This window comes from Ixodes scapularis, unplaced genomic scaffold, assembly GCF_016920785.2.
Source record: "Ixodes scapularis isolate PalLabHiFi unplaced genomic scaffold, ASM1692078v2 PGA_scaffold7__128_contigs__length_106722199, whole genome shotgun sequence".
NCBI classification, from domain to species: Eukaryota; Metazoa; Arthropoda; class Arachnida; order Ixodida; family Ixodidae; genus Ixodes; species Ixodes scapularis.
In genome coordinates this window covers 67,934,723-67,948,686 of record NW_024609882.1, presented here as the reverse complement: position 1 = coordinate 67,948,686, position 13,964 = coordinate 67,934,723, and the positions used below count along the sequence as shown (strand labels likewise).

General features: G+C 49.0%; 2 protein-coding genes across 2 annotated transcripts; one reads left to right on the top strand and one right to left on the bottom strand.

Moving 5' to 3' along the window:
- Positions 1–841: 841 nt before the first annotated feature.
- LOC120841622 lies at positions 842–2,395 on the top strand (the record flags this gene model as incomplete). Its single annotated transcript, XM_040212552.3, has 1 exon — positions 842–2,395. A coding segment is annotated over one exon (1,554 nt), but the record flags the coding sequence as incomplete, so codon positions are not given.
- A 2,554-nt stretch (positions 2,396–4,949) lies between these two features.
- On the bottom strand, positions 4,950–13,720 carry LOC121833159. Its single transcript, XM_042286268.1, has 4 exons — positions 13,528–13,720; positions 6,857–7,115; positions 5,664–5,771; positions 4,950–5,074 (listed from the first exon to the last, which is right to left on the bottom strand). The coding sequence occupies exons 2-4, from the start codon at positions 7,104–7,106 to the stop codon at positions 4,950–4,952; spliced, it is 483 nt and encodes a 160-aa protein (XP_042142202.1). The 5' UTR covers positions 7,107–7,115; positions 13,528–13,720.
- Positions 13,721–13,964: the final 244 nt, after the last annotated feature.

Here is a 13,964-nt window from a genome sequence, read left to right as displayed (position 1 = left end):
CTTTTTTTAAGGAGCACCCTTTTTGGGAGCGCGCCACGAGAGCGCACGACATGAAAGCGTCGACGGCAGAGCGCGCGACAGGAGAGCGCACGTCACGAGAGCGCTGAACAACAGCTGCAGAATGCCTTTCCCCATAGCAGAACGTTCATGAATCAATCGTATCCTCTTTCGTAGTACCTGGGTCGTTATAGATTGAATTAACTGTTACGCGACAGGGGGGCCAGCACTGCACAAGATGCGAGTGTAGCTTCATATTTCGTCATGAATCATAGTCATGAAAGAACGGATTGATTTCTAGCGCGCTCGATATTCAACGTTTTCTCGGCAACTGCCAGAATGGACCTTTTCCAAATACCGACGGCACCAGGCGGTGGCTGCACGAACTAAAAATCGAGGAAGTGACCTACCTGCGTTACCAATCGATAACGTGAGCTAAGCTACCAGTTGCTTCGCCCTCTGAGCTGCGTCGCGTGCCCAACGCGACTTTAAAGAGGGAAACCCGTAGCGTCCCCCCAAACGTCGTGTTTTTGTTTTCGTCCACTTTCTTTTTTTGTGTAACACAATTCTATATATGCTGCAATTACGTGTTCTACTCGTCGATCTACAGCCTCATTCCAAATTTCCTCTATTTTTCTTGCCGACTTCCACCGCTTGGCGTCGGGCGCTCGCGCGTGCGCAGAACGCTTCTCGGAAAAGGTCCAATGGACCTGATCATGATGTAACACCTGCACGTATGTCTAATCCCCCCCCCCCCCCCAAAAAAAAAAAAGAACAGGTTCATCGCCAAATTAATTTTTTTTTTTACTCGTATTCGTATGTTACCCGAATTTTTGTTTCTGGCAGGAAAAGAAAGAATATGGAAATCAAGTACGAGCGTCCCAAGATCATGGTGAAGACGGCAGGACGACAAGAAATACCGGAGGTCGAGAAGATTCGAGTGCTCGGGCTGCTCATCGAGCGAAACCGGGTCAACGGTGAAACGGTGAACAAGCTCGCGGGCAAAGCGGCCGCGGCAATGAGACTCATCAAGAGGGTGTGCAACAGAAGAGCGGGGATGAAGGAGGAGAGCCTGACCAGGCTCGTTCAATCCTTCGCAGTCAGCCACATAACGTACGTGGCCGCCTTCCACAACTGGAGGCCAAGTGAAAGTAACAAGATAGACGCAACCATACGCAAGACGTATAAGGCGGCACTCGGTCTTCTCGGGAGCACGAGCACCGAAAACCTCATGGCGTTGGGAGTCCACAACACGCTGGACGAAATAGCCGAGGCACAGAGAACGGCGCAACTCGAGCGTCTCAATGAAACGAGAACCGGAAGACAGATTTCGCGGGACCTTGGCCTCGAACCAAGGGAAGGCGAGCAGCAGACCAGCGTACCTATACCGGATAGCATCAACAGAAAGCTCAGGGTCTGCCCGATCCCGAGGAACGTGAACCCCGAGCACAACAAGGAGCGAAGGTTGGCGAGGGCCAGGGCTCTCGTGGACCTCCACGCCAGAGAAGAAGGGGCCGTCTACGTGGACGCGGCGGAGTATCGAGGGAGCAGCGGCGCATACGCGGCGGTGGTCGTCGGGGCATCGACGGGTGCAACGAAGACCGCGGCGAGCGTCCGCACTCGAGAAGCGCACCGGGCGGAAGAGGTGGCCATCGCCTTGGCCGTCTCCGACCCCGGATGCACTACAGTGTTGTGCGACTCTAGAACGGCAGTGAAGAACTACGCCAAGGGTAGGGTATGTAGAGAGGCCGCGCGCATACTACGCAAGGCCGCAGACATCGGACGCAAAAGTGCTGTGGCGATCAAGTGGTTTCCGGCCCACATGGGCAGTGACGTGTCGGAACGCGGGAACGCGAACCACAACGAGACGGCCAACGCGGCCGCGCGAGGACTAACCAACCGCGCAGCTGCAAACACGGCCGACTCGGGGTGTTGGTCGCGGTACAGTGCCAAGGACAAGATGACCTCCTTCAACGAAATAGTGAAGTGGTATAGACTAAACAGACAGACTATGCCGCCACCTCATCCAGGGCTTTCTAGGAAGGAGGCAGTCTTATACAGACAATTACAGACTGGGTCCCTGCTCACCCCGGTGCTAGCAAAGCACGTGTGTCCGAGTGTGTACGCGAGTGACGTGTGTAGACTGTGCGCGAAGGAGAGAGCTACCGCGGCTCACATCCTTTGGGACTGTAGAGTAAATCCGCGAGAAGCCAGCGAGAAGACGAACCTCCCGCCGCAGCTAGAGGCTGCAACGAGGAGCTATGATCAAGGGACACAACTCAAGGCCGTCCAGCAGGTCTCGGCAGCTCTAGAGAGGCAGCGACCGAGCGAAACCGGGGAGAAGGGGAGCAGCACCCCCAAAAAGGGGGCGGCGGCCCTCTCGGACCCGCGGAAGTAGCGAGGAAGCAAACCTCGAGGAGCAGAACGCACGAGACAGACGTAGTGGCCGCGTCGCGGTGAAAGTTCGTCCTCCCTGCGTGGAGGGAGCCTAACCGATTCTGCAGGCATTTTCAGTAAAGTTGTTCTCTCTCTCTCTGGGAGACAAAAATCATGAGCCATTCCCCTCTGTGAAGGTGTATCACCAGCGAAGATGTTAAAGGGGTCATGAAACGATTTTCCTACTTCTTCCTCCTTAGCTTTAAACCTCAACTCAAATGCGAATTGTAAAATCACGTGGTCGTGACATTCCTTCGGCACCGGTGCGATGACTCCTAGCTTCCACCGTGCTTTTTATGCACACCATAGAACTTGTCATTCCCCAGTGACAATAATTTCCGTCAGGGCACTCATTGGCCACGAACGCGAATCCAAATCGACGGATTGATTGTTGACGAGCGCATACGTCCGAGTGACGCGGTTCTCGTGTCCAATGAGTGAGCTGGGCTCTGCTGACGTCAGTTTGGCGCCGGTGACGCGCTTTTGGAACCGCGGATGTATCATAGTGAAAAGGCGGAGAGCTTTCGAAGGCAAGAAGGTACAAAATAGTCCGCTATATTTTCAAATGTTCGTACCGAAAAGCTGGCTTTTGACTTTCTAGCCTCTTTCTTTTGGCCAACTAAACGATATGCGATTAGTAAAGTCCCAAATTAAAATCATTCATCCCAACCCAAAATTCGTTTGATGGCCCCTTTAAGCACACAACACAGACGTGACAGAATTTTGAACAAAGGCACGAACACATTTATTGTCTTGATCGGTAATCATTGTGACGGAAGGATAAGCACGCACATTTATTCGATGCGTTTTCCACCCTGCGACGTTCATCGTCTTGTCTGGTTTGCCGTATGCGCTTGGCGTTTTGTGCACGAACTTCATCGGTGGTGTTCGCCGCCCGCTGCCGCCGCTCAGATTCTCGGTGCCGTTCCCGCCGTTGCTCTTCGGGAGTCCGGACTATACAGAGCCTCCCCATTACGACGAGAGAAGACAAGTGAAATATACTTATTGCTAAATTACCCAAGCATCAAAGAGAATGCAGGAAATGGAGTTCCATGTGGCGCACGTGCCGGCTTCTGCAGCAGTAGCTGTTCTAAAGCAAAAGCCTAAAACAAACGACATCTTGCACGCGCGTTCGTCAACACTTTAGTTTGGATATTTATTTCGAATCTTTCATACGGGGAAGGCATGCGCGTGCGGCGGTGCGAGCGTAGATGTTTTGGTCACACACACGAAAAATCCACGGAACCCCAGCCATAAACAGTTTCGTTGTAAAATGACGAGTATAGAAGAGCACGTGGAGCGAAAGCTCGCCCTGCAGAACTCGGGATCCTGGGTTCAATCTTCACCCCTGCCCGTTTCGATCTGGATGAGCATCGTACCGGCCCGGTCGTGTATCACTACTGCGTGGTGCACGTTAAAGACCCCATGCTAGCGGTTGTACTGCACTGGCTAAATGCTCATCTACAGCTGGGAGACTCGTCGCCCGTTGAGGCAGACCAAGTTATAGGCTGCATAAACATACACACAACCCAAATTTTTTTTTGACAAGTAGAACTTTCTCGAGATCAAAAAAAGTGACCAATTTCAAAAGGAGCTCATGAGTGGCAGCGATGACAGTTGTGCGGTAATGTATTGAGTTAGGATAGATAACCTAAACAAAATAAATTACCTTAAATAGTGTGACTGCAGACCGCTGCGTGTTTGAAGCGTTTGAAGACCCCAGCAACCCCAGTATCGAATATTCCCAAGGCGCGCACATGCGCTCTCGTGTCGTGGCCATCTCCTGTCGTGCGCTCGTGTGTCGCGGTGCTCTGCTGTCGTGGCGCTCTCCTGCCGCGCGATCTCCCGTCGGCGTTCTAGTGTCGTGCGCTCTCGTGTTACACAGCCCCCTGTATATGGGGTGAGTAGGTTAGGGTTAACGACATCGTCCAAAAGTCCATGAAAGCATGGACACTGTTCACTCTTGTTCGGTAAACCATCGCCCTGTCAAAAACTTAAACTGAGGTCTCATTCCCGAACTGATTAGATCAATCGATACTAGGTTTACTCAAACAGGATGTTTGATTTTTACTCGAACAGATTTATTAAACGCAACCCGTCAAAAGTACACTAATTAGGTCTGTGCAGGTGAGTTATGCGGCCATGGGGGTAGAATATAAGGAGCTAATCGGCCAGATAAGTCACTTATTTAACTAAGATCTGTTAATTAGCTTATCAATTAGTAAAGATAAACAGACTGTTATCGAAGACAGTGCACTTCGTCGGTAAATTTCAGAAAGAGTTGTAGCACGTGGGAAGTACTGTGGTGCACTAAATTTGTCACTCGTGCAACAGGCCCAAGGCTGGCAGTGCGCAAACGCGCCCACGCGGTTTTTCCGTGTCATCCTGCATCTGCACCGCCAGCCTCGCGCCTTTAGCACGAGCTGAAACTTTAGCGTTACCGCGTTTCCCACGTGCTCAAAGTCTTTTTTTTTTAATAACTTAGTGGTTTCCCCACGTCGAAAAGAAGCAGTCAGCTATTGGCTTACAGAGTGACCAGCAGCCACGGGGCTGTGTAGAGGGCGATCTTCCCGCTGATAAGCCGAAAACCGAATTCCAATGTCTCCATCGCCCGGCATATTGTTTTCAATCCAGATGCTCTCTGAAACGAGAAGAAAGACGGAGCTCAAAGAGGAACGAGCGCGAATGCGACATGGTGAATACTTTACAAAACTGAAAGGGAGATGTGGAAGGAGAAGAACAGCACACACCATACCTCCGAACACAGCAGCAATATTCTGTTCCTTGCCTGTCTCAGGCTCAGTCATGTCAAAGACAAAGCGCGGGTTTGTATATAGCTGGTACGCCACGCTTTACTTCGACCTAACCGTGAAATAATATGTTGATTTCGTCTCTCTCGTGTTCAGCGAAAGAAAATGGCTCGTTCCTTGTCACCGCCATGGCGTGAATGTTCTGCTACCGGAGACCAGCTCAAGGAACAAATTGGACACGAGTGCTGCGTCATCATTCGGCAGGGACTGGTGGTCAATCAGCTAGGATATCAATCCCGTTAATATGAATGCCCCCGCTATATCGAAACAAATTTTGGAGGCGAACTGGATAAATATATGTATTTTTGTCTCGTTATTAGGGATAACTCCCGTTACGTACAAATTATTGGGGAGAGAAGGTGTCCATATGAACTAGGCGTGATTGTACAAGAAATGGGCCAGAGTCTATGCAATGCATACCCTGACAAATGTCCTCTGAAGTGATGACGGAGCCCGGGAAGCGTCTTGAGTACTGCCGCTCGTGGGCGACGGCATCGGATTCCAGTTCCTTGATGAACCTTCGAATGCCTTGAAAAACAAGGAATGTATAGATACTGTTGTATGTTTCACGACAATAATCAAAGGTATACAGTGTGCCACCATTCCCCGTAATAAAAAAAAAAAAAAAAACAAAACGGCTCGTGAGAAAACGCTTTATTCATATATCCTACAAAAAGAGCCGGTATCTTTGGCAGATACCCCCGCTACAAGTTATAGTGCCGCTAGCGCGACACTATAACTTGGCATTTACAAGCAACGGTCGTCTTTATTGCTTTTAGAATTAAGTGGCAGATATTAAAACAACAAGCGGGGTAGAGGTTCTCATTCAGGGCACTAACTTAAAGCTCCGGCCCCACGGAGGCCATCTTGATTTGGTTCGAAACTCTGGAGAAATTCTGATGGTCACTCATATGCCTCAAAATTGGCTCAACACATTTATAGACACATCTGAACTAGTAGCCCAAATTAGAAGTCACAATATTTTGTTTTCGCGAAGTTACTGAATATATAAGATTGGCCTGAGAGGTTGAGGGTCTCTCCTTGCATCTCTGAAAGCGTGACTCAAGGGTTGTAATGCGGGGGCGGTACAGCTTTTCCCCGATGGGTCACAAGTTTGATGGTGTGAAATGAACGCTAGGAAAGGTCACGAAAGCAAGTACATAAATAAATATATAAAACTCGCAAAATACTGCGTCTTCAGATTCCTGCGTCAATCGCAAGGTCTACAACATATGACGTTACCCCACTGGAGAGCGCGGGAATAGTTGAATGGTAGTTTTAGCGTAACTCTCCTTTGCCGTTTTCTCAATAGCTATTTTAAATTTAGAAATGACGAATAGCATGCAAGGAAGAGTAAATCCTGCGTATCCCAAAAATGTGTTTAGCTATGGGTAGCTTTGAAAACAGCTAATGCTCCAATTAATTAATTTAAGTGTATTTATATATTTCAAGTTCAGCACAGTGTCCGTGGAGGCATTATAATGGGGGAGGGACAAACAAGTAAATGACGCCACAGAGCATCATCATCATAAAACAGATGACGCCAAAACACATCATAAATGCCACTGCGGGAAGTTTCAACGTTTTGAAGCCCGAGGTTGAAGCTCACCCACCGATGGTGTGAGTCCTGGCCACCGAGACGAGGACGAGGCAGACGAGTCCGTTCCAGAGGAGTGCCAAGGCGGAGAAGAGCAGACGGACGCCGAAGCGTACCATGCAAAGCTCGTGGGAGCCTCCGCGGGGCTCGCATTCGGGCTGAGACGCTTCCAGCCAGGCGCTGTAAGCGTTCACACCGACAAAGACCGCCCCTACCAGCACCGCCAGCGCCGCCACGTTGATTTTCAGCAGGGTCTTGGAGTGCATGCGGATGTCCTGCGCCGTAGCCGTGCGAATCCAAGACAAATTGACAGGCAGCAACGCCTCAAAAGCTGTACTCCGTTGCAGGTTAAGAAAAGTAGGAGAGGACCCTCACGTAAAGCCCTGCACCCTTTCTACTTTAGCAGACCGAACGCTAGGGGGCAAGGCAAGAGAGTTGGAGAGTTGGTGGCAGGTTAAGAACGCCTTAGAAACCCGAGACCAGGGACAAAAGACAAAGACGACACACAGAACAGTTTCAAACCCAGCTGCAACTTTTATTTTCCCTTCCTCGTTTATTCGTAACTCCAGCCCACCACTCGCCCTCGCGGAAGAGCGAAGAACCAGAGGAACGGGGACGGCGGCGGAGACGGTGGTAGCGACTAACGGTCTCGGTGTTGCCATTACCGCATAGCTCTGGTCGGCGTGTTCGTAAAGCATGCATTTTTAACAACGAAAAAAAAAAATGAAAGCCGTTCACAAGTCCCTGTAATGCCAAATTAGAGCGCAGCTCTTGAGGAGGGGGATGGAAGGGTACTGAGGGGAGGGTATACCCCTCCTCCCTCCGCCTTGCCTCGTCATCCTGCCTGCTTCTCCGCCACGGGGGCCACGTGGCCTCACAGTGGTCACGTGACCCCAGTGAGGTCGCGTGACCCCGGGCGAGGGTCACGTGACCTTAGGGGGGGTCAAGTGACCTCAGGGGGGTCACGTGACATGACCTCACGGTTATGCCGACGCCGCTCAAGCCGGAAACGGGCACCTAAGAGCTGCGCTTTAAAACAAATAAAACGAGTGCGTTAATATAAACATTGGTGTGCATGCGGATGTCCTGCGCCGAAGGTTAATAGTTTCGAAGCGGTACGCTTCGTAACTATTAAAAATCACCATGCTCATTTTTGAACGCATATCAACATCTCCATCACCTGTGATGCACTCCTGCTCTGACATTTGTATTTCTAGCCAAATGACCAAATCTTACCCCGCTGAACAGCGTCAGCGAGCAGGTGCACATGCATACATTTCACAGCGATAAAACATGAGACAAGACACACAGCACCGGAGCGCCGACCGATTTGCATCTCCACCCTACCTGACTGCGCGTTGTGCCTGCTGCCGAGAACCGCGCAGTGCGCACGTGCGTCCTTTTAATGTGACGGCATTCTTTTAGCTACTCCCCGGAATTTCTCTGACTTTATGGCCTCCTAATGCGCAGTAGGTGTGCGCAGTAGGCCATTTCAACTCACATTCTCGCAATCCTTCACATTCGTACCCTCTTCGAAAGATCTGACGACCTTGACGGTGTTCTCGACGTCCTCTAGCACGTCACCCTTGACGCCGTCCTTGAAATCGTCCTAGACGTCGTCCCCGACTTCGCCCTTGAAGTCGTCCTAGAGGTTGTCCTTGAGATCGCCCTAGAGGTCGTCCTAGATGTTGTCTTTGGTGTCCCCTAGGACGTCGTCTTCGATGTCGTCTTAGACGTCGTCCTTGAGGTTGTACTAGACGAATGCTATCGCAACTCATAGACAACCAACAAGAGTGGTTTCTGTAGCAATCTCTTATCTGCTGGCTTGCTCGTTTGCTCCCTTCGACCTGACGCACTCCCATCTGAGTGAAACGACGATAGTCGCCGCTCCGGCAGCTGTGATTCCGCAATCTTCGCCCATCGGTCTGGACAGCGGCTGAGTAGCCAAGCTCGCGTCCTCTGCGGCCCCCCCCCCCCCCAACCAAAAAAAAAAAAGCACACACACACACACACACCACGCACGCACGCACGCACGCACGCACGCACGCACGCACGCACGCACGCACGCACGCACGCACGCACGCACGCACACACACATTTTCTCATGTCTTGAGCCGCCCGTACGTAGTATTACGGAAATTTATGCAGCATAGTTCACCTATCCAGCGGCAAGTTCTTTTTCAATGTGTACGAGAGAAGTTAAACGATTTCTCGGGCATTCACCTTTAGTTTTTCGGGTTTTTTTGGGTAACGTAACAACGAGTTCTTTTGGTTGTCGAGGACATGAGCAGAATGTTCGGTTTAATTTTTGTTGCTTTTAGACATAACAGAAAGGAAGCAGTCTATAGAGATGTCGCTCTTAAAATTAGCTCGCGAGGCGAAGCGTCAACGAGGAGAGCAAAGGAGCTTAGGCTAAGCTGAGCCAGACCATGGCTGTTTTAACTTCTAAATACTTTTCAGGGTTGTGGGGTATTAACTGTGGTGTGAGTGGTCACCTAAAGAGCCTTTTATTGTGAGGGGACCTGGCAGGTGTATATCTGGAGGCCGGTGAGGAAGGGAAAATAAAAGTTGCAGCTGCGTTTCAGACCAATATGTGTGTCGTTCTTGTCCCTGGTCTCGGGGGGGGGGGGGGGGGGGGGGTGGGGGGATTTCCAAGTTATTGAAAGTGCACCAGATCGCCTGTATATTTTCTGCCATTTCTAACAGTTTAAGAGTTCAGGGGAAGAATCCCCCACCCCTTTCCACTTGCAGAGCAAACGCTGAAGAAGAGGTCCCCTCCTCTCCAGCGTTCGCTCTGTTAAAGTGGAAAGGATGGAGTGCTTTGTGAGAGGAGCTAATCCTGTTTTTCTTGACCTGCGTATTGTGTTGAGATTCCAGGACATTATACACCTTTTTCGTTTACCCTTGTCCCCAATCACCTGCTAGGCACATTCGGTATGGGCGAAGGAAAAATAATAAAACATTTCATTCTACAAATAGGAAGGAAATAGAGGTAAGTAAAAAAAAAGAGAATGGGTAACGGTTACGTTTATATCCTGAATGTCTTCTGTTGGCGTGGCGACGGTAAAAACAACGTTTTTGCCCATACTAGAAGTGATGACATTCAAGATGGCGGCGCCCTTGTAGCAAAGGGTTCATGAATTCGTTTTCGCAACTTTCAGCGATGGTGGTAGCGAGATGTGAGAATCGCGCTCTTCGATACTGGATAATTGACTCAAAAAATGAAGGTGCTTGCATACACCTTCCAGGCGAGCAAGCATATAGAAAGGTTCTTCTATTGCTCATATTTTGCGAAATTAGAATTACTAACGCGTCCCAGGCCCAATTCGTCGTACAGTTGTTCTACGGCGATTATCCAGATGACAGCCATTTTGATAGAATCTAGTGCGCCCCCTATAAGCCGTGAAAATTACGAGTTCGGCATGCAAGTTCGTCTGGCCTTTGCGCACCTCATGCGCTTGTTTACCTAACCAAACCCCCCCCCCCCCCCCCCCCCCCCTTGTCTTTGTTTTCCCTCGATCTTCACCAATGACGGCACGCGCTTGCTGACTGCCCTTTGATTGTACGCTTTCTGCACGCTGGATGGATGGATAAAGGATGTTAATGGCTGAATACTTTATAACCGGAAAAAACTCGCCCCAACTAGCCTAAAAAAAATGACCGCATCTCCGCGTGGTCAAAGATGTTAATTGGGACGAAGCACTGGTGGTGCTGATGATACTGATTTTGTTCATGGGTAGTGCTGATCATGCTGATTTTTTTTTTATTGCTCATAGGTAGTGCTGAGTTCCGGGTTGCGTTTCGACTTCATTATTACTGCTTTATGGTCGGTGAAATGCAGAGTCAGTGGTTCTTCTAGCGGATCAGCTTGGATCCGCTAGAAGCCGTGGGAACGCATCTCCACCGCTTAAAGGGGTACTCCACAGGTTTTTTCATTGTCTCCGATTTGCTTGAAATTTTGCTAAACTAACCAACAAACAACGCGAAAATGGTATCCCAAATATTAGGTCAAAATATCGTTTTTTTCGCGAAGTTATTGAATTTACAGTTTTGGTCGTCACCGTGTTTTTCAAGCTCGAAGTCTCTACTGGCAACAATGAAAAAGTGACGTCAGTGGAAGGCAGGGGTTCACTCTTTGGGCTGTAGATTTTGTTTTAAACTGATTCGAAGCAGTTTCATGGTGTCAAATGAATGCTTGGGAAGCTCGCTGCAGTACCCGCTCTCCAGCACGGAACAAATGTTTGGCATATTCTATTTTTTGGCTGCTTGCTAGACTGGCAAGCCTGCCTGCCACTGACGTCACGGCACTGATAAGTGCGCGTATATTTGAATGTTGGTTTTTGCATCATTTTCATTTGCCGATTTCACAATACCTATTATGAATTTCGCGACTCTAAATAGCATACCGGAGAGAGTAAAGGCCGGGGAGTCAGAAAATATAGTTAGTTGACGTAGCTCAAAAAATCGGTGGAGTACCCCTTTAAGTCAACGGTCCATGTCCGAAAGAGAATGTGTGGTATGGATCGTGGTTATATACGCAGTTGAGCATTTGACTGCAGCGCCCTCTCGTCTATGAAATTTGAGCCAATGCATGCAAAGTTTAACGCGATTATATACGCATTTGACCGCAGCGTCCTCTCCTGTATAGACGTTGAGCGGCTACATGCAACGTCATGCAATTGTCATGCAATCCATGACAGACACCCCAGCTCTTGAGTTACTACCATATCTCAGAGCCCCCCACTCGTCCCGCAGTCGTGGCCGAGTGGTGAAGGCGATGGACTAGAAATCCATAGGGGACCCTCCGCACAGGTTCGAATCCTGTCGACTGCGCAAACATTTTTTTCTCCTTTTTTTAAGAAGACAGATGGGATGGCAATCAATGTAAGCACGGACGCCGCCGGACAAGGCTAGACCCTAAAGAGCTTCGCCCCTGAAAAAGACACGTTGTTTATGTTTCTTGTTTATCTGCGTGCCCCTCCACTCGTTCCAAAGATCCAAAGATTTCGTGCTAGAACACTTGCTCGCCGTATAGTAGTCTTAGCAATGCACGAACAGATCGTTTTATTGAAGCCATTTATTTTATTTACTACATCATTTGGTAAACATTAAATTACCAAGGGATGATTGCAAAACAAAAACCAGAAAGAACTGTTTTCACATTTTTTCTAACGTTTCGTACGTTGTTTGTAAGCAGCGACTAAGTACTATTTAAGCCACGGAGAAATGTGCGATATGTGTACGTAAAAATATTTAATTAAATCAAAGTTATCACAGTACAAAACAAAAGCAGTGCGGTGTTTTGATGGCCAATCATCCCTTTGGCCGAGACAGATAAAAGCGAAAAAGAACGCCCATTAAACGAAATATCTGCGGTAAGCTACGCAGCAAATATTGTTCAGCTTTTAGACAATATTATTTATACCCCTCTAGTTCAGGTTGTCAGTGACGGACTAATATTCGAAGAACATAATATGGCGAATTGCTAGGCAATAGTAATCCATGCGTGAACGTTCTAGCATCACAAACGTTTAGCGATACTCTGAGCTTCCTGACGCCAGACGCCTACGTTCATGGCACTGTTCATTAGATAGTTTAACGCGTACCATGTGTATGCTCGCTAGTTGCTCCTAGAATGAAGCGACACTACCTGTAATCGGACTGATAAACCTGGCGATCTTCCGGAGCCTTGCATACTCTCGAGCTACTCTTCCTACGTGCGCATTAGCGGTCGAGCTTCTCCTCGCCTCGCATTCTTCTCCTCTCCTCGCCTACCTCACTCCTCCTCGCCTAACCCTGTGGTTACATGACCTCCCCGTTAACTAATCAGCGTCAAGCATATCCCTCCTCCTCTCCCACCTGTCAACCAATCAGTGCCGAGCGTCGCGGTCACGCTATTATAAAGGCTTCACTCTCGGGCTTCACGAAATGCCGAAAAACATCTAGCCAAAGAACGTTTCGAGTTAAAAAAAAAAAAAAAAGAAAGCTTAATCATGATGGTTAAAGCCCGAGACTGATGGTTAAAGCATGAGATATGATGGTTAAAGCCCGGGAAAAAATATGAAACTTTACACTCTCCCTGTTTTAAACGTCATTACTAAATAGCACCAGCACGCTTGCGCACTCACTGTCTTTTCATAGAAAGCTAATAATACAAAGTTATCAAAATAAAATATAATTCAGTGACAGCTCCCCAGGGTTATCATAACCTACAGTGCGTGAACAACCTCTACCAATATGAACGACCCATCAGACGCAGGGCCGTTTCTGGCGGTTGTTCTAGATCTGTTTTGGCGAGGCCTATATTGCTTGGGGTGAGAAAATGTAGCTTTTGTTCCACTTTCTCTTAGAATGGAGGGCCTCTTGAAAAAGCGTGCTTAGCACCACCGCGTAAACCGCCTCGGCGAATGGGTCTTTCATCTTGTCAAAGACTGTACATACTATTTATTTATTTATATTATTATTAGTTTTACTTTTAAAATACACTGCCAGCCGTGAGGCCAAAGCAGCTTGGTAGGCACGTTAGAATGACAGGCACACCTAAGTATCAATAAAACCACACACTTTTTCACCTACTCGGTTCACAATTAGTCCGTGATTAATGCATTAATTGATTAACATGTTTCTACCTATTAATTTCACACCAAGTATAACTAGTATCATGCAAACGCTACTGCTGCCGCTCACCCTGAAGAAGGCGGGGTGGCTGAAGAGTCTCCTTGCCAGGCGCCTCGCGTAGATGCCGAAGAGACACCAGCCCAGCACGATGAAGCCGCACACCGAGCGCTGCAGAGAGTCCCGCGTGTCCTGGCGCCAGAAGATGGCCCGAACCTCGCAGCACACGTGGAGCACGCACAGTCCCAGCCCGGAGCCCAGGGTCAGCACTGTACCAGGACGGTAAAACCGCGGTCACGGCGCTAAGACGTCGTGCAAAAGAAAGTCTGCAGATGCTTTAGGAGACGTGTTTCTACCTTGTACGACGTCCCTGTCACGTATGGTTCACACAAAGACCGTCTGCCGACATTTTCAAAGCATATAAAGGTACCAGGCAAACATGCTTGGAACATGCTTAAGTCTGCCCGCAGACACTTCCGTCAAGTCTGCAGCGAATACCGCGTCTTTTG

What these genes read in the sequence shown, in the direction of transcription:
- LOC121833159 (XM_042286268.1), bottom strand. Translation starts at nt 7,106, where the DNA reads ATGCACTCCAAGACCCTGCTGAAAATCAACGTGGCGGCGCTGGCGGTG. An exon ending in GGCCAGGACTCACACCATCG is followed by an intron (nt 5,772 to 6,856) that starts GTGGGTGAGCTT and finishes TTGTTTTTCAAG; the next exon opens with GCATTCGAAGGTTCATCAAG. An exon ending in TTCAGAGGACATTTGTCAGG is followed by an intron (nt 5,075 to 5,663) that starts GTATGCATTGCA and finishes TTCTCGTTTCAG; the next exon opens with AGAGCATCTGGATTGAAAAC.